This window comes from Arvicanthis niloticus, chromosome 8 (assembly GCF_011762505.2).
Source record: "Arvicanthis niloticus isolate mArvNil1 chromosome 8, mArvNil1.pat.X, whole genome shotgun sequence".
Classification (NCBI taxonomy): Eukaryota; Metazoa; Chordata; class Mammalia; order Rodentia; family Muridae; genus Arvicanthis; species Arvicanthis niloticus.
The window spans coordinates 1,368,044-1,389,120 of NC_047665.1; the positions used below are offsets into that span (position 1 = coordinate 1,368,044).

Here is a 21,077-nt window from a genome sequence, read left to right on the forward strand (position 1 = left end):
AAAGTGGAGGCAGGAGAATCAAGAATTTAAGGCCAGCCTGAGGTATACAGAAAGGTCTGGCTAGCCTGGGTTAGATGAAACTATCTGAAAACCAAACTAAACTGAACAAAGTGGGGGAGTGAGGAGGATGGGCAAAGGAGAGAAAGACAGACAGACAGCCTGACTGAATAGTATTTGTAAGAGCTCAACGTACAGGTTAGGAGGGGTGTACAAAAAAATGCAGTCTTATTTGGCTTTTTAGACATATTTAAATCTATGAACACTTCATAAAATATAATGAATATAATAGTAATAATTATATATTGCTCAACAATAGTATGCCATGCATTTGTCTACTCTATGGATTGTTTATTATAAATATACAAAGTGTCAAACATACAAAATAGTACTCACTGAGATCAAACATAAAACTTTTAAAGTATATCAAAACAAAGACATTTGAACTAGTAACAAGTAACAATAAAAAAGGAATGTCCTCATTTCACTATTTTTATAAATATATGGTTTACAGTTACATAATTTTTGGAGCTCTTAATGCTTGTGTCACATAAAATAACCACTTAAACATTTCTTTAGCAAATATATGTTAAAATGCAATAAGCATCGAAGCATAGAAGTTAAACATGAAATTTATATCAAGGAACACACTTGAAAAGGACAGGTAAATATTAATTAAAATATGACTATTTGTAAAATAATTTATTACATTTATCTAATTGCACAACATCTAATTTTCAGGTAACATTCTGATTTAAACCCTGAGGTCTGGAGTTAAGTTGGTAATCAACATTAAAACCTCATGTCCATCACTGACTTGACTGTGTAAGCTTGGACAAATTACTTAATCTCTCCATAACCAAGATTATTATCTTCTTCCAGAATCCATAAAACAGTAAAATATAAACTTATCATGGGGTAAACATCCCAACCAAAGCCTACCTAGTAAAATCTAAGTTTATCCACACTGCATTAAATGTGAATGGTCTAAACACCTACCTCACAAATGCAAAGACTGTCAGAATAGACATTAAAAAAAATCAAAGTTCAACTAAATTCTACTCATAAATAAAGTCACTAAAAATATAAAGAAAATTTTGCAATACAAAAATGAAAAACTATAATACGCAGTAGGCATAAGAGGACTGTTGGCAGTTATATTAGTATTACACAAACAATATAAGAAATAAAAATAAGAAGTAAAATTAATCCATCAGAAAATTAATCCATCAGAAAAAAAATTTCGAAATGCATATGAATCTAAAAACATATGACTTAAAGTTATAGAACTGAGGAGATATAAATAACTATATGATTTCAAATCTCATCTCAGAAATTATAAACCAACCCCAAAGAAAATAAGCAAAGACAAGGAACATCCAAACTACACAGATCAACCAGGGCTTCTCGACATTTAGAGAACACTACACTAGCAACCGCAGAATAAACTACACAGACCAACCAGGGCTTCTCGACATTTAGAGAACACTACACCAGCAACCGCAGAATAAACTACACACATCAACCAGGGCTTCTCGACATTTAGAGAACACTACACCAGCAACCGCAGAATAAACTACACAGACCAACCAGGGCTTCTCGACATTTAGAGAACACTACACCAGCAACCGCAGAATAAACTACACACATCAACCAGGGCTTCTCGACATTTAGAGAACACTACACCAGCAACCGTAGAATAAACTACACAGATCAACCAGGGCTTCTCGACATTTAGAGAACACTACACCAGCAACCGCAGAATAAACTACACACATCAACCAGGGCTTCTCGACATTTAGAGAACACTACACCAGCAACCGTAGAATAAACTACACAGATCAACCAGGGCTTCTCGACATTTAGAGAACACTACACCAGCAACCGCAGAATAAACTACACACATCAACCGAGGCTTCTCAACATTTAGAGAACACTACACCAGCAACCATAGAATAAACTACACAGATCAACCGAGGCTTCTCGACATTTAGAGAACACTACACCAGCAACCATAGAATAAACTTTTCAGGTGCACATGCATTTCAAAGAAATAATTCCTATCATGATGTCATGTGCTATATCTCCTTTTATCTAAAAGGAGTAAAAACAAAGACTCACAATGCTAATATTGGTGAGACTACGAAGCTACAGAACCATTATTCAACCCTGTGAAAGTACAATGGTGTAATCACTATGAAAAACAGGTTTGCAATTTCTTCCATTTAAACTTGCACTTACTCTAAAGCCCAAATTTCCACTCTCATTTATCCACCCAACAAAAATAAAAAACATATCTCAAAAAGGGCTTCCATAAATATATTTCCTGACATTTTATTTGTAATAATGGCAAACTAGGAAACAAATCAAATAAGTACTTTCAAATGAATGGGTAACAAAAAGAGAAACATACTCATAAGATGGAATACAATTCAACATTTAAAAAAGTAATTACTGATTTACTGAACGGTTCAGATAAATCTTAAAAACATATTGGACAAAGGTGAATGAGAAAACTCTCAGCAGAATTGCATTAACAGAATTCTCCAGAATAGCTTGAAACAGTCTGTGGTGGCAAAAATCAAGGTGTGTGTTCATGGTGAGAACTGTGCAATGTTTAACTGTAAGGAGGAGGACAGTTGGGGTAATACAGATGTCTTCTCCCTTCCTTGGGATAGGGGTTGAGCTCAAGTATTCATTTTCCAAAACAGGTGTCAGTAAACTGTGGCTGTTGGGCTAAACCCAGATTGTGAATAGTTTTTCATGGTCAACAAATTAAGAATAGTTTCATACTTTTACTAAGTTGAAAAGTAAAAAAAAAAAAATCTTCCATAGAATAGCCTCAAAACTTGTATAGCCTCAAAATATTTACTAACTGGACCTTTACAGAAAAATCTAACTATGCCTGGTCAATATTCATGTCACTATATAAGGTGCCCCTTAGTATCTGAGGATTAGTTCAGGGACCAAAATATGTGGATGTTCAAGTTTCTTACATAACATGACACAGTATCTACATATAATCTACAGATATCTTTCTGTATTCTTCAAATAATCTGTGTAATGTGTAATTACTTCAACAATGTAAATGCTATATAAAATATTATACTGAGTTGTTTAGAAAAATCATTAATTTCTTATAGACACATTCTTCTAGCCATGTGGAACCCGTGGGAATGGAGGTTATTGATTATTGTACACAATAGGTTAATTGTAACTTGTTAGGTTAATTCTAATGGAAACTTTCCACCTGTGTGTTTGAATAGCCCATTTTGGCAAAAGCAGATTCGATTAATCCTGTCATTTTCCAGATGAGATGACTAACTCAAATCCACATAGCTTTGTAGTATGTGCTTTTTAGTATATTCTTTTTTGTTATTTTTGAGCACAGGCTGCATTATGTTTGTTCATGTTGGCCTTAAATTCATGACCCTCTCACCTCAGCTCCAGAGCAGGTAAGGTTTCAGGTACGCACTATTTCATCTCACTACATTTTACTCTTGAGTATGTCTGCGTGATTTCATGCCAGGGCATTTTAGCTGATTTGAAAGAATCACTTTTAAGGTAGTTTTCTGCCATTCTCTCTTTCACTGACTGTAATTCACACTGGTTAAAACCATGGTATTTTAGCACTTAAAAGGTTTACTAGGAAACATACATGTCCCTTCTGCTTATATGATCTTGGTACTTGTCTGTTATCTAGTTTGACTTACAATCCTATGTAAATAGTACAATATTTCCTAATTACATCTTTAAACATGATTACATTCTAATATGGAGACCTATACACATGAATTGGGAATCTGGGCATAAACTAGGTCAGAACAAATCTCTTAGTTGGTTTTCTTCCATCAACATGGCTCAGCATACCAACAGGGGCTTTTTTTTCTCTATAACTTGCTGGAAATACATCAGGGGTGTGCTACTGATCCAAGGTACAGATCTAAGTGGTTTTCAATACTGCTGTAGGCATCATCTATGCAAAGTGCTGTACATGGGACTTGGGAGAAATCTTTCCACTCTCTTACTGTTCTGAGTTTAAGAAACACACTATGAAGTTGTAGGAGCTGTCCAGATAGAGTTAGCTATTACATACTATGGTTTATAACCCTGACATGAAAATCAGGCTAAAGGAACTTGAGTTTTGAGCCATGATTATAAAGCTGCACATAACTGATGTTGGCAGCACACTGACAGCACTACTCTCATGAGTTTACCTGTTAAGCTCCTCCAGACACAAGCGCAGTGTTTCATAGGTTGTCAGAGCAATTTCACATTTCTTCTGCTTTAAACGAATCAGCTCATTATCTTTTTTGCTACCATGTAAAACAGTAACTCTGAAATATCCCCAGGTATCCAATTCATCCTTCCAGTTGTAGAGGACAGAAAGAGGAGCAACTATTAAGAACATCTAAAAACAGGAAGAAAAGCATTCATGTTTTTAATAAGAACTCCAACATGAAATAGCACAGCTATCAATAGTTCCACTCTTTGATTTTGATGCTATAAGTAGCTAATTACTATAATTGATTGGTTTGCTAAATGTAGACCAAAAAAAAAATCCTCAAAAATATTCTTTGCTTAATTAGTTTTTTGTTAGAACAAAGAAGATAACCCACTGAAAGGAATAGTTATTTTTCATTTCTATTCTTAAAGGCACTGAAGAAGAGAAAAGTAACTCTCTAAGAGAGAGAGAAAAAAGTAACATTAGGATCCCAACAGTAAAGAGCTGTGCAAAGCAAATGGGCAGCCTCCTTCTCTGAACAGTCTTTTGGGGCTGCTTCCTTCTCTTTCCTACTCCCCTTTTCTCAGATTCTCTCAGTTGAAGGCATGAAAAACTAGAAAACTAAAGCAAGCAGGGAACCTCTACCTAGGTTTCTGTCAGTAACTACCTGTGTTTATTTCCACATACCCTGCCTTCCCATCTGTGGCTAGAGGTTAGCTGTTTATCTTCTTCAAAGTCAACAAGGTTTGATTCTACTCAGTGGCTCTTGTCTTAGCTTTCTATCAGTCTAGAATCAATGTGGTAAAACCGGTCCCAGCCTTCCCCACACGCCAGCTTTATTTTTTATAAAGGACCACTTTTAAAAACTGGCATATTTTCCAAAACAAAACAAAAATCAAACTGAAACAAGATAAAGCATGTTTTCTCCACTGCATATCTTTGGCTACCAGGCTCTTCCTTCAGAGCTATGTTTTCAAGACTTATCCATACTTATTACCTCTATCTCCAGTTCTCTACAGAACTTCTAGCTATTTGGAAATAAGCTACAGTCTGGATATGAAATGTTCTCCAAAGGCATGTGTGGTAAAGGCTTGGTTCCCAGGGTGCCTTGTGAAGGGAAACTGGACTATTGGGACACAGTCCAATACTCTTGGAGAATATCTCTCCTATCTTTTTCACTTTGCCCTCCATGAAGTGAGCAGCTTCCTCCATCATTCCTATTATGATGTGTGCATTGCCACAGGCTGTAAACCAAGAAGACAACTGATCATGAACCACAACCTCTAAAACTAAGAGCCAAAATAAACTTCTCCTTCTTTTACATTACTTTTACATTACCAGATAATTTTTCACAGTGACAGAAAGCCAGTTAATTCAGTTTTCAACTAGAGCAATCTAGTTTTCACAGTGGTGTTGGAGACTCCACTTTTATATTTTAAACCTGAATACAACTCTCATCAACTACTTAAAACCTTTTATGTTTTTATTTTTCTTTATGACCAATACTCCTAGGTCATTATGTATATGAGGATTATTGGTAAATTTTTCTAAAGGATTATACTTGCCCACTCCCAAGAGATGAAGCAATAAAACATACTATAAAATAAAAGGTTCTGTGTAATGTTTCATCAGGCCACTTATGACTTATAAGAAACAAAATATGTGACCATATTTGTAAAGAGAAAGAAGAAAACAAAAGTCTAGCTGAAGCTAACTCTTTACCCCATTCACTAAGTACAGGAGCCCCTTCCCATCTGGCTTCACTTCAAATACCTTTTGCTATTGTAGTTTACCTAAGGATTTAATTTTTTCCTACTTTCAAATACAAAATCAAGGCTCAAAATGCTCTGTCCAATTGTGATGCCTCTCTTTGAATTTTGTATAAGATTAAAATCATGGGTACAAACTCCATCTGTGTACTCAGGAGTTTTCTACAGTTCCAGTAGTTCCTACCCTTACAACTGCAGTGCTAACAATTTATCCCACACTTGTCACTCCAGAAGTTGACAAGAGATGTGTGTGTGTGTGTGTATGTATGTATGTATGTATGTGTGTATATATATATATATATATATATATATATATATATATGGATTTTCACAGTAGCATCACCATTTGCAATGCAAACTCCCATGACTGACCCTTCTTAAACCTGCTTGGCTCCTTGTTTTTCTTTCATAGTATTTATGTTTAATTTATTCTTAACTGTCAATTTGACATAGCCTAGAGTCATCTAAGAAGAGAAGCCTTAATTGAGGAATTTTCTAGATCAAACTGGTCTATGGAAATGTCTGTGGGAGCTGTCTTTATTAATGTCCTAGTCTACTGTGGGCTGTACAGTTCTTAGGCAAGCTATACTGTGTTGCATAAGAAAACTAGCTAAGCATGAACCTGAAGAGAGAATGAGCCAGGAAGCAGTGTTTGCCTCCAGGTTCCTGCCTCCAGGTTCCTGCTGTGAGTTCCTGGCCTTCAATACTAGACTATGACCTGAAAGTGTACATTTTTCTTAGAATCTCCAAAGTTTGATCTTATAAGATACTATTTTTAATTAACTTACTATGATTTATTTCATTAAAGACCAAACTACAGTATAAACTTAGCCTAAATATAATGAATCATTTCAAGAAGCAAGCACTTGAATGATTTGTGTCTTTTCCTTTAGGAATTCATTGGCACTTATTTTTCATGCATTCCTCAAAGACTTATTCATACCTGCAAAGTTTTAGAATGTATATAAAATAATCTCTTTCACACATACATACAGCCCTAGTTCAAATTACTAACTTTTAATTTGTAACATTTAATTCATTCATTGTTTATTTTTCAAGAGGAATGAAATCAGTCTTTTGGGGTTCTGTTTTGATTCTGGCATTATCTTTATTTTATTTATTCTCTCTTTTACAAAACTTTCTTCAAAAATGTATGCTACTTCAAATGGACTCTATGAAAATATATGTGCACTGCTGCCAACCAAACACAGAACACATCTGAAAACCAATCTGCACAGAGCTGTGCACCTGGAGAGGACTCCATCATCAGCAGAGTAATCAGTCCAGGAAGATGGCAGTGAGTACAACACCCCTGTCCCTTACAGACTGAGAAGGGCACACTGTACCCATGAGAAAGAAATCACAAAACAAACAGCCATAACAACAATAACAGAACCCAACAGATTGAAGCAGTTAGAAGGACTGGATCAATAAAAGCAATGCCCAAAATCAGTGGAATCAGTCTTTTGTCAAAAAAGTTTACTCTGCCACCAATATTTAGCTTCCCCTATAAAAATGTACTCTACATATGTTTAAATTAAGAAAAAATATTTACTAAATTTAAATTTATGTTTTTTATACATATGTGTATCACATGCATGCAGGAGCCTAGAGAGAGTAGAAGCATCAGATCCCCTAGAACTGGAGTTAAAAACGATTGTAAGCTATAGATGCTAGGATTCAAACCCTGGTCCTCTGTAAGAGCAGTAAATCCTCTTAGCTGTAAAGCTATCTCTCTAGCCCCAGGGCACATTTTTCAAAAGTGAACTTATTTGGTAGAATTCTACAATAAATATTAGGGCTTTGTGGGGTGGGGAGATTTCAAAGATGGAACCTTAGGTACTTCAACAAAAAGAAATTTCCCTTCAATGGACAAAAAATCAGTTCAGCATTGAACCACTATCTAACATATGCAACAGAAAAATAATAATTTTTATCTTTATTTTATAATTTATAATTATTTGGATCAAATTATAAGATATGATTTTGAACTCAAAAATCAACAAGTAATCTGTCAACTGAGTAACCAATATACAAATGAAACTTATGAAACCAAACTTAAAGAGATTAATGAAAACCAACACAAATACAATATAAATGAACAACCTCAGTCATAACAGAAAATTTAATATAAATTTCTCAGAACTCAGTTGCTGAAATAAACAAGAAAATCATATCAGAAGAGGAGATACAGCTGCCACCTGTCCAGGGCTGAGTTCTTTTTTAGAGATGGTCACTCACAAGAAGTCAGGATTCCTCATTATACTAAAGAAAAGTTTCAGGATAAGAAAGTATGAAACAGAGTTGTAGTTTATTAAGAAAAGTTTTCAGCTCAGGCTCAAGCATGGATTTAACACAGAGAAAGGTATTTAGGAAAAGGGCAGTACATATCCACATACGGACATGAGCTTCTTAAGACAGCTGAGCTTAAGTGCCTTAGTAGTAGCCATATAAATAATTTTGGTGGATATGAAGTTTCTTTGTAAAATAATTTCTAATTCCCTCCCCCCAATGGTTTTTTGGTAACTGAGATAACAGGGCATTTCCTGAGACACGCTGGACAGGTTTACAGGTGACACATGTTGAAGAAATCCTTACTATATTGTGTCAAAAGGTTTCCCCATAGACACAGGCTTTCCATTAACAAAGTTTATAGTCTAGTCAGCATCCCAAAAAAGAGTAAGGCAACTCAAAGGTCTTTCACAACTATTAAACTTAGGTCTTATGCAAAATTCATTATCTTGGTATTCTTATACGGAATGTCCCTATCGTTTGTATACAGACAATCCTCACAGTAAATCTGCTAATTGTGCTGGAATTCTTGACATTCGGCATACAAGAGGATCACAGTATTTCTAACTTGCCTTGATTATAGGATTAAGGCTTTTAACAAGGCAGTGAAGCTTGGTTAAGTAGAAAATACAGAACGATATAGCCACACTAACAAAGAAACAAGTGATATTTTCAAACAATAGAGTACACAAAATAAAACATCAAAACATTAAAAGTAATTATGGTTATATTATTCTGTAAGAAAACTACACAGAGCTAAGCCATTCCATCATTCTGTATCAAACAGTATAATCACTTGGAAATTTTAAGACTTCTCTTTTAAATAGTACTTGGGTAAATAGAACAAAATTGGAGCTGCAGATACTTAGAGAAGAATAATGAAAACAGTACTACTTTCCAGAATTGGAATGGAGCTAAAGTAGTTCTCAAAGGAACATTTACACATTAATAGAATTTATCAGAATATAACACAAATTTAATAAAATTTTAGCTACAGAAGATCTAATAAAGGTAATGTAACTGTGGCAAAGGATTTCAGTATATATGCACACACATAATTCAGTATAAGTGCATACACACAGTTCAGTATATGTGCACACACACACATAATTCAGTATATATGTACACACAGAGAGAAAGCAAGGAAAGGAAGAACAAGGGAAGGCTCCACTGTCACCTTTGTCAGCTACACAGAAGATACATTCCGCTTTTCCCACTCTCTCTCTCTTGCTGGAACATTCTGAATACATTTAACTGTGTTTACATTTTAAATCACACTATTTGTCTTCCTTTTTTCTCTTCCCAGTCTATTGTCATAAGTGGCATATAATATATAAGCTCCGTAGAACCATTTAGCACCACAAAACTGAATCCAGAGCTAAAAGTAAGCTTAAATCTTTGCAATATTTAAACACATTAAGGGTCATCACTCTAGGATAAAACTGAATCTGACACTCAGTATGCATGGATGCTGTTAAAATAGTAAGATAATTTAAATAATAACAAAAATACCAAAAATCAGTAACTTCCAATTTTTTTTATATAAAAATGACCTTTTTGAGGTCATTGGAGTAAACTTGGACTTCTCAATAATCTTGTGAATAAGGCTTATATAAAAGAAACTCCATCTTAGAACTTGAGGAGTATAGTTCATTACATTTATTAAATAATAACTGTTTTCATCAAAACATTCCATCTTTATTTCTATCCAATTTTTTAGAAACGGAGGACAGCATAAAAGAGCATAAGGAGACTGGGGAGATGACTCAGTTGGTAAAGGACTTGCTATGCAAGCACGAGAACCTTTGTTCAATCCTCAGCATCCATGTTTTTAAAAAACTGGGTGGAAATGAACGCCTGTAATGGCAGCATTGGTGAGGCAGAAGAGAGGGTTCCTGAGCCTCCCCGACAGCCAGTCTAGCTGGCTCAGCAAGTTCCAAATTAACTGAGAGACCCTAACTCAAAAACTAAGGTGAAGTCGACACCTGACATCAGCCCCTGACCCTCGTTAGCACAGAGACACTTGTGCAGGTTCTTCTGCGTACACATACAAACATGTACACACAAAAAGAACATAAATGTAACTCTACACTAATTTTATTGTTTTATTACAAATCTTTTATTTTGTCTACACTCACTCCACCCTAATCATGTCCAATCTTGTCTAATCTCAGTAGAGTCAGGTCTGATTAGCTACCTGGATGGGAAAAGTCTCTGGTTTGTATATAAACTATATATATTCATAAACACATTTATGAGTACCATTCATTATCACAAGAGCAGAGGCAGAGAGAAACATAAACCTAATCTTCTCAATTTTCTGATGTGAATATGCAAAATATCCATGATGTACATTTGCTACCAGTGTCTGTACTGCCTCCTTTTGTTCTTACATAAAATAAAACAAATTAATGAAGAACTGAATTAACTTTACATACATATGCATGTTAATTTAACAAATAAGTCATGGAAATACAGTCAAGTAATAAACTGAAACTCCTAAACAAGGTTAAGCTGAAATTCATCTTGCCAGTCTTGAGAAATAACCTGACTTTAACTAGTGGATAAAATTGGCAACCTTTTAAAAATAGTCTTACAAAATAAATAGTTTTATGTCCAAACTCTTGTATTAAAATGTGAGACACATTACGCTGTGTTTAAATGCTTCTGTGTTTGCACTGTCAGGTTTATGAGCTAAACACTTCTAGATATTCACCTTTCTGGCTGTAGAAGAAGGCTCCTTTTTCATACTTTTTAGTAAAAACTCTGGCATGTTATTTTCAATATCTTCACGAGTTCCCTTTTTATGTAAAACTGCAGCCAGAAATGAAATAACCTGGAAGAAAAAAAGACTTTTTCTATCACTATGTATAACTTTACTGTACACATGACAACCAATCAGTAGAACATTACAGGCAAAAAGATGTTAGAGGAAACATAAAAACATCAGTACTTTCTTTGAATTAACAAGCAACACATAAAGCTCCACACTGTCGTCTCATCTTGGGACAATTCTGCCCACCTAATGAGTTCTTTCTTGATTCCACCATATGAGATAGTACCTTAGCATTTGTTTCTGTATTTGTTTCCATACATGAAAATTACCTTCTCACAGCCTCTAGAATAAACTATACATTTTTTTCTTTTCTTGTAGAAAATAAATTCCTTGAAGGAGAAAGTATTTGCCTTACAAGTTTATCTAATGAATGACATAGGTAATTTAAGATAGGCTAGTACACTCATCATGTGAATAGTAGCTATTCTCCAAGAGTCAAATGAGAAGGATACAAATGAGAAAAGGACGCAGACCCCAACAGTCAACTACACAGAACACTCAATCAATTAGATACTTGTTGGTTCAAATGTTAGCTCTGGTTATTTGGCAACTATGAGAATTTCGGCAAGGTAATTAAACTTCCTAAATAGTTATCTGTAAAAAAGACAAAATTAGTATCAGGTTACTTTAAACATGTGGGGTGAATGTGTATGAAATGGATAGAAGGAAATAACTCATTACTTTAGCATAAATTATAAATTATAGAATTAGAAAAACTATAAAGGAAAGTTTGTATTTGGGGCTAAAGAAGGCAGCTGACAGAAGGTCTCATTCAAGCCCCATGTAGCCTAGAACTCATTTGGTAGTCCTGTCAAGGTGGCCTCAAACTTTAGCAATCCTTCAACTTTTCCAAGTTGTTACAAGTTACAAATTACAGGTGTGATGTAATTCTATACATTTTCTTGTCAGTGTACACCTTATCAGAAAATATTTTTTAATATGCAGATATCTATGATCTAAATCCCAAATGATAAAAGAATGGCAATGATATTTATTTGAAGAAATAAAAATTGATAATTTAAAATAATATCTTAAACTATAGGCTCATTAGTGATGAATATTAATTACTTGCCATGGCAAAAGTTTAAAAATTGACAAAAATTCACAAGTAGGTACTTCATAAAACTAAGACAAAAAAATTGATTTAAAAGAAGCTAGAGTAAATAAGATCAGATTACCTACAATACAGCAACAATTAAATACAAAGTAATAAAAAACAATGAAAACGCTATTCAGAATACTTTCAAAGTAAAGTAATAAGAATATAATCTAGGTTTTTATACTCAGTAACAATATTCAGGAATGTAAAGTAAAGATATTTCAGACAACTAAAACCAGCCAATTTATCACAAAAAGAACCACATGTAAAATATAAAAATATTAATATAAAATATAAAAGTAGTATAAGTGAAAAAACATCTAAGCACAAGTAGATGATTCTATGGAAAAGAGCAGCAGCACAAGCAAAATGTACGAGCAAGAAAAACGGTAAACAGGCAGAAAAACACAGTATCCTGACTTAAAAATAAAACCAACCAACCTTGTGTTGGCATCAAATGACAAAAATTTAGGCTACAACTATTTTATCTAAGTCAGGGTTAGGGGTTGGGGTAGTTACAGTTCCTAAGGTCCTTATTCTGTTCACAAAGAAAAAAAAATGCATGCTATATTTGATAAGTAGAAAACATCTATCATGAGCTCTGGGGTAATCACTAGGAAAAGATAACTACCTACTTAACAAGCAGGTTCAAGGCAATACAACACAATCTATCCAAAAAAAAAAAAAAAAAAAACAGTAAAAAAGAATGACATATAAATAAAAAATAAATAGTAACATTATAGCCCAATAGCACACTATGTATAAACAGACTAGATGCTCTACATAAAAATAAAAGACTGGGCCAGCAGGATGGCTCAACAGGTGAAAAGGCTTGCCTCCAAGACAGACTTTCTAAGTTACTAGTGGAAGAGAGCTCCAGAAAGTTGTTTGACCTTCACATGTGCTTGTATGTGCACAGACAGACAGCACACATACACACATTTTTTAAAAATATACATTTTTTCAAAGACAAGGATTGTCAGAGACAGCATATGTATGCAAGATAAAAAAAGCAAGGACAGAGAAGTTGTGATTAAAAATTGAAAAAGAATGAAAATAAAAACAGAAACCAAGAAAAATTGAAGCAACTACATTAATGTTAGATTTAAAAAAATGTTTAAAAAGACTAAAGAAACCGCATAGAGATCACACATCTACTACTCAAGACAAGATAGCGCTGTGCTGGGCTGAAACAGCATAGACAAGATAGGCGCTGTGCTGGGGCTGAAACAGCATAGACAAGATAGGCGCTGTGCTGGGGCTGAAACAGCCTAGAGACTCCAGCAATAGGCTGATTTGGTTACTTGGCAACATGAAACCCAGGGGTGAAGAGGACAGAAGTGACAAGGAGACAGACTGAAAATCCAGTTAAGAAAAAGTCAGAGACAAACAGAAAATGGTTATTAAAGAATCCAGAGATAGCTAGGGAGATGACTCAAGTGGACAAAGGCATATGTCACCATGCCTGATAACCTGAGCTCAATTCCCTGGTACCCGTAGGAAAAACTGCCACAAGCCATCCTTTGTGGCACATGTGCATGAGTGTGCATACATACACTCAAATGTGTGTGTGTGTGGTGTGTGTGTGTGTGTGTGTGTGTGTGTGTGTGTATGTGTATCCAGCCAGAGATGAATGGGATCAGTGGGAGCAAAGGAGACATACAACTACTCCAACCTAGGGCAACTTGGCTTTAGTTGAAAATACACCTAAAGTGGACAGGAAAATTAAAACCATGGAACTCTCTCAGCTTAATATATTAATTAAAGTAATGCTAACTATAATGTGTTAATATAATACCCAAAGGGAAAAGGAGGATGTGAAGAATCATACATGTGGGTCATGGAGCAAGACCTTAATGACAATTATCACTTCTATGCTATTTTTGTTTGCCTAAATCTGTCCAAAGCTGCACTGACATACAAGATTAGAGGAACACCTCAGTCAGGCTGCTACTCCACAGCATATTTGGAAAAGGTCGGACCTATTCTACCACAATCCAGGTCTATAAAGTCAGAATTTATAGATCTATGACAAATCTAGTATGAAGATTTACAAAACTAATTTTAAAAAATATCAGAAGTGCTTTACTGTGGAATATTTACAAAATAGCTTACAGAGGAAAAAAAAAAAGTAAATTTGTCACATCTAGAATAATAAAAGGCCATGACCTGCATTTCAGAGAGGGGTAGAAAAAACCAGTCAGGGGAAGCTTTATTTTCATAGACATTCCTTTCTAAACTCTGCAAGCAAACACTTTTATAGGCCGTCTTTCCTCACCTCAGTTACCTCATGATATAGAATAAATATGAGGCTGGGAAACAGCACCTCAAAATTCAAACAAAAGGCCTAGTCTCCCCAACCCACAACCCCCACAGAAGTTTTTTTCATTAAAAAAAAAAAAGACAACTACATTCCTTTAAAAAAAAAAATCTCATAGGACATAAAAAGAAACAGAGTGCTTCAGAATCAAACTTTTAAAAAAGTGCTAGTGCAGAGTGGAAGACTTAGTACAGCACTAAATGGACGCCTTCACCACAGCCCACTCTCAAAGCTCATAGACTGATGCTGAAGAGGAAATGGAAAGATTGTAAGATGTCATGGACAGCTCCAAGGAAACAGCATTTTCTAGCTGAAACAGGGCTGACGTACACATGAACTCAGAAACTGCAACGGCATACAGAAGACCTTCACAAGTTCAAGGCAATAGAAGTGGGCATTCCTAACCCAGCTATTTGCACCTAGCTCATCAGAGGGAAAATGGGTGTCACTTCAGTGGAGTGACATTGGATGTATCAACCACACTCCAGGGCAGGTCTTATCAACAGGAGTTGATGACCAACACAAAATGGATTCCAGGGGTTTTCTTTGCTTTGTTTTTCTTTTGAATGTGTGTGCTTATGGTGGTTGGTTGATTCCTTGGTTTGTTTGTTTGTTTGAGGAGAAAAAGAACATTAAGTTGGGAAAAATAGAAGATTTGAGGAGTTGGGAGAGGTGAAAGAATAATATTATAAATTTATAATTTATAAATATTATAAATTTTTTAAAAGTGAAATTAAATGCCATTTTGAAAGGAGCTCTAACTCACTTCTCCTTACAAACCTCTAGTCCTACAATATGAATTACACACCAAACCCAAACCACAATTTGTCTTTGAAATGCAAAGACTATTTTGTTTCTGTTTTAAAGAACTTAGGGCTCTAGAAGTTAAGTAACTTTTTACATTGTATATAGCATTTTTCTCTAAAAAATAAAAATTAAGAAAAAATATGATTCCCCAAATACTAATAAAGTACTGAGCATAAAACAATGAGACATTGAGTCACTGTCCTCAATTTTGAAACTTTACTATCTAGCTAGTGAGATAAACACAAAAAGCTACAGTAACAGGTGCTATTACAGAGATTTGCATAGTGTATTCACTCTTATACATATGAGCTTATCTTTAATTATAAAGTAATTAATATAAATACCTGTATTGTTTTTCCAAGTCCCATGTCATCACCAAGAATACACCCTCTTCCCTGGATGTAGTGTCTGTAGAGAAACTGAGCTCCCTCCCTTTGGTAATCTCGCAAGTACCTATTAATAGTATAAGGAATTGAATCTCCATCTTCAGATAATTGAAAAGCACTAGCTAATGATGGAATTTTTTGATCTGGGAAATAAGGTTTTTCTAAATCTTCATCATCAAATATAAAACTTCTAGAGTAATCTTTAGTTGCTTTAACTTCTTGAAGTCTTTGAAGAGGTATTTTCTTTTCTTGAAAATCTGGATACAGGACAACTGCAAAAGGCTTCCCATTTTCATCCGCAGTAATAGATTTTATGCTTGCTTCACAGAGCTTTGTGTTATCCAAAGAAGGAGCAAGACATCTTTCTCCTGGACACCAGGTGTCTATAAAAAGGAAAAAAATTAACTTTTAAAAAATCTTATGAAGTAACACCTTATTTACCTAGTGAGAAAAAAATTAACATATTTTCCAAATAGCTGAAACAAAATAGCTTATATTTATTTTTATAGATGTTTATCTAAAATATATTATCAGATGTTTTCCTATAATCACCAGTTTGATCTATTTTCTGTAGTTCTTATCCTGGCTATGTATCATTAAAAGTATAATTGCCAGGTTTAAAAATATATTGCCAGGAGACTACATCTGGTAATTCCAACCAATGGATGTGAGCCAGCCACGAACATTTGTTTTCACTATTTGTTTGGATGTTATTATTGGATTGGAACTACAACCAGAGCTGAAAGCAACTGATTTAAATACTCAGCAAGACTATTCTCCGTATATAATACAGTAAAAGAAGAAATAGATGCTTAAGGAGAAAACTAAAGTGTTCAGGACAGTAACGCTTTTGTGGCATGTGATTTTATTTTTACTCCATCCTTCCGAGGACACAACTAACTTAGGGAACTTCTCATTTAACTACAATGATGTCACAATCATCACAGCTTGCCCCTTTTGGGGTTAGAATACTTCAAATAGTAAGAGATGATGAGTTCTAGGGCCAGAGAGATGGCTCTGAAGCTAAGAGCATTTAAAGCTCTTGCAGAAGACCAGAGTTCAATTCCCAGTATTGACATGGTGGTTCATAACCATCCAAACTCAAATTCTAGGTTATCTAACACCCTCTTCTGATTTCCCTGTGCACAAGGCAGACATGTAGTACACATGTATATGTAGGCAAAACACTCATACACATAAAATACGTCTTTAAAAAAAGAGATGAATTCTAAGATCCTTTTTGTAAGAGCCTGTCATTCACTTAAGATTCTGATCTCTCTACATATGAACTTAGTCTGTGTTAAATATCCAGCCTTCTACTTTATTTTCTATCCTGAAGATACACCACTAATAGAGGAAAGGTCTTCTAAAATATGCTACTAAGTACATTTAAAGGGTAATAATAGAGGACACTAACTAAAAATAATTTTTCAAATGGAATTCCTCATTGCAAAAATCCAAGAAATATATGGCTTTATCTGTAAGGATAGTGAAAATTATTTTTCTTACACACTCTGCACTAATCCTACAAGACCATTAATGACTTCCTGGGATCTTCCCAAGCAGCTCCAGTTAAAGCTTCATAACATTTATGGTCACAATGATGGGTGTATTCTGTCTTAAGCAAGAACAGCTCAGTGATAGTCTTCATCAATTGTTCCTCAAAAGCATTATTCCCACTAACTTTGCTGAGGTGGTTTTACCATATAGTTAAGATCCTAAGTACACATGGAAAACAATGTGTTCTCCTAACCTATTCTTTTAGATCCTAACTGAGAACTATTATACTATTATGAAATTAACACCCTACTCTACTATACAGGTAAAAATGTGCAGGCCAAAGTATCTTCTTTCTAAAACAGTGCAAGCTTGAGCCTAAGCTAATGATACCACCACAGTCATTCTTAACACATTACTCTGTTTTAAATGATGCATCTCCCTACCTCAAATATACCCTCTCATTTTAAAGACCTGATTCCCTAATTTGACACTCAACATACATGTTTTAAACATCAATTGTTCATCAGACACTGGACCATATAATGGCTATAAAATAAAAACAATGTCAAAAACGGTAGTGAGTAGTTTCCCTGCATCTTACTAACTAGGATCATTTATAGACAACTTCTCAAGGTAGCCCTTACACCTCGCTTTCTATTACTCCTACATGCATTCTACTATAATCTCTTTTCTGGTTTTACATCAAAAGCAAATCACAGCTGGGTATGGTGGTGCAAATCTTTAAGCAGTCAGGATGGAGAGGCAGGAAGAACTCTTGAGTTCTCTGAGTTAGAGGGCAGCTTAGACTAAGAACTACAGAGCAGAAGAGCCAGGGCTACACAGAGAAACCCTGTCTCAAAAACTAAACAAACCAAAACAAACAAAAACTATCGTTTTCCTCTATGCCAACATCTCTGGAAAAAGCAAGAGCTAGCAAACTTTTTCTATAGTCAACTATTAGTTATTTGTTAAATTACAGCGTAGAGATTGTACATTCTCTTACTCTTTAAAGCAAAAAGCAGCCAGAGACAATAACCAAATGAGCATGGCTGTATTCTAATAATACTGTATTTTGAAAGGCAGCATCAAATTTGATTTAGTAAGTAGTTCCATGACTTTCCCCTTAGTACATACCACCACCACTTTGTCTTGAGTCACTCACAACCAATCTCTCTACCTCTAGTCCACCTTATTTTGTAGATAGCCCATTATTCTCTCTCATATTTTATGACCACAATAGCATTTACACTGTGTTTAAATATGTTTATTTGGTTTTGCCTGTTTTTTTTTTTCCACTAGAGATAACTTCCTTTTCAAGACTATGCCCTCAAGGAGAATGTCAATCAATCAATCAATTAATGTAGACGTGAAAGATGCCTAAAACATCAATGAACAAAACATATTATTCCACACCCTTCTCTCTCTATTCCTCTCTCAGATATACCTCCCACTCTACCATCAATTCATGAGTATTCAGTTAGTACTACTGTTTTCTAATACCATGTCCTATAGTTTGACTTCTTGAAGAAACTTTCTGTATCAGTAGTTTAAATATATTTTAACTATTCTAAATAGCTAATTCTTTATCTATACATATTGAAATAATAAACCCTCTAGTTAGTTAGACTAACACACAAAAGATAGTTAACAAACATAAGCTGAATTTTTAAGTGAAAACAAATTATTGATCTAGTGAGACAGCCCCTAAAAAACTCATAGGCATAAACGTAATGGCAAAAGGTGCTTTGGAAGAAGAGAACAGAGTGCTATGGCAAAGAAGTATTGGGAGACACATTTCAGAGAAGCTTCTCAGATAGAACTGTATGCGGAAAACGCCAGAACGACATCCTTTGTGGGCACCTTTGTACCTGACTTTGGATAATTTCTAGAACCAAAGAGATGAAGTTGGAGTGAGGAATAATGATTCTGTTGCTAGAGGCTGGAATTGCTGACCATGGGAGGACTTCTCTCTGAAAGGTTGGACTGGAGGTACCGTTCCTTATGACTGGGGTGCATCCCTCAATTCCAAAGTGCCTTCTTTGCTTGCTTCCAACATGGAAAACATACTTCCTCCTCAGAGCCTTTGAGTGGTGTGTTCTTCCCATCAGCAATTTTTTTCCCCTAAAATACCAAAGTGACTAAACCTTCTAATAGATTCAACCGAGGAACAAGCACACCAGTCCCATCATCAATACTTAGAAGATCCAGTATTTGCCTTTAACAGTCAGATCCATAAAGGCTTTTCTATTTATAGGCCCTTAATGAGGACATGACCAATTTTTAGCCCTATGAGTTCATCGTTTGTTGCTTACCCTGAAATTAGCACTGAACCCCACCTTACTTTCATATCTTCCTTAAAAGGAAAAGCAAGATTTATCGGATGATTCCTGGGCACAGAACACTCAACTGTAAATATGTTCTGTAAGGGCTCGCAGGTTGGCTTCACCTGTAAGCCAACTTGCTGTGAACATTGGTGACCTGGGTTCCAGCCCCTGAATTCATAGGAGAGAACTGACTGACTCACCCAAGCTGGCTTCTGACTTTCACATGCATGGCGCGCACATGCACAGAGTAACTTTGTAATCTGTATTGCAATCACTTTTATTAATAAAAGCTAGGGGGCAAGTCTGCATCCCTGATGACTTGTGAGATAGCTACATCTTCAAAAGTTCTTGGTGACCTACTAGAGGCAAAATCCTGCTTCAATACATGTAGTAGTAAACTGAACTAAATAGGCCTTTGCTCATCTACTTAACAAATCCCTGCTATTGACTAAGGAACTGGCATATACAAAGACAAAAATGACATTTACTGAACGCCATGGGTCAACGGTGGAGTCATCTAATAGTCACGAAAATCAATAGTCCTCATCTTGCTAATGAGGAATCTGTTCCCACTGCTCGGCACGTTAACTGTGAGGGCCAGCACTCAATGCTGGCTCCTGCGACTGAATCGCAAAGCCGAGGAGGACTTCCCGCGGTGAAAGGGTTCGAAGTCATCTGCTGTCAATCACGGGATCCACGCGGAAAGCCGATTCCGGAAGTGCCCTAAGGACGTGTGTCTGCGCAGAGGCGCGAGCTCGGAGCTCATACCTTTGCGGGAGTCCGCGCGGGGCTGAGGGACGGAGGGGTCCATCGGGCCAGGGGGAGGCGCCCGGCGGCCCCGCCGCTCTCGGCAGCGAGGAGGGAACCCCACGTGTGCCGACCGCCGGCATAGCCCGCCCGGAGCGCCGGCGTCACCTCAGTGACCAGCCAACGCTCGCCGGAGCCTGTAGATCTCGCGAGAACGAGCACTTTAGCGCTGCATCGCTCGCCTCCCTCCAGATATCGCGAGAAGACGGGCTAGCCTGTCAGCGGGCGGAAGCGACTTCCCCTCCGGTCGAGCTAGGCACCGCGCAGTCTGCGGACGTCCCAGATATCGCGAGAGTCGGTATTGGTCGCCGACTTCGAATCTCCTCGCTGGGGGAATCCGCGACCTGAGGCGTGTGTCATCCCCTCAAGGCGGAAAAGGACAGTTTGAGCCCTGCACAGACTGCTGATCCTGAGGTGGCCTTGTCGCTTTGGAGCTTCTGGAGGCGAGCCTTAAGAGGGCGTTTCCTTGGGTTTGCCTAGTTTATTGTAACTCACTCGTGCGAGTGAAAAACCAGCAGCCCGTGCACAAACAGGGCCGGTTTCTCTTCACTCTCTGAGACGAGAGCAGCCACTGTGCGAGCTCACCCTGAGGGAGAAGCGCACACCACGAGAGCCTGCAGCCCTCTCCAGCACAGCATTCTGAGCACGAGCTGAATGGATTTGCCTGTCCCGACATCTCCCAGACAAGCTCATGAAGCCAAATGTGTCTTTAATG

The 21,077-nt window shown here is 36.4% G+C and overlaps 1 protein-coding gene across 4 annotated transcripts in view; it reads right to left on the reverse strand.

Annotated features, from left to right (window-relative positions):
- Ercc6l2 (ERCC excision repair 6 like 2) overlaps positions 1 to 20,559 on the reverse strand; it is a 79,685-nt gene extending 59,126 nt beyond the window's left edge. For 3 of the 4 annotated variants that reach the window (XR_013111991.1, XM_034510561.2, XM_076938854.1), the window contains exons 1-4: positions 20,324 to 20,559; positions 15,690 to 16,114; positions 11,000 to 11,119; positions 4,215 to 4,408 (exon numbers count right to left, since the gene is read on the reverse strand). Coding sequence is in view for 3 of the 4 variants with exons in the window: in XM_034510561.2 (XP_034366452.1) it covers positions 4,215 to 4,408; positions 11,000 to 11,119; positions 15,690 to 16,114; positions 20,324 to 20,366 (782 nt within the window). In the remaining variant the exon portion in view is untranslated. Of the gene's footprint in view, positions 1 to 4,214; positions 4,409 to 10,999; positions 11,120 to 15,689; positions 16,115 to 20,043; positions 20,188 to 20,323 lie in introns of those variants that run through there. The other variant, XM_034510562.2, reaches the window with a different exon arrangement.
- Between the last annotated feature and the right edge of the window lie 518 nt (positions 20,560 to 21,077).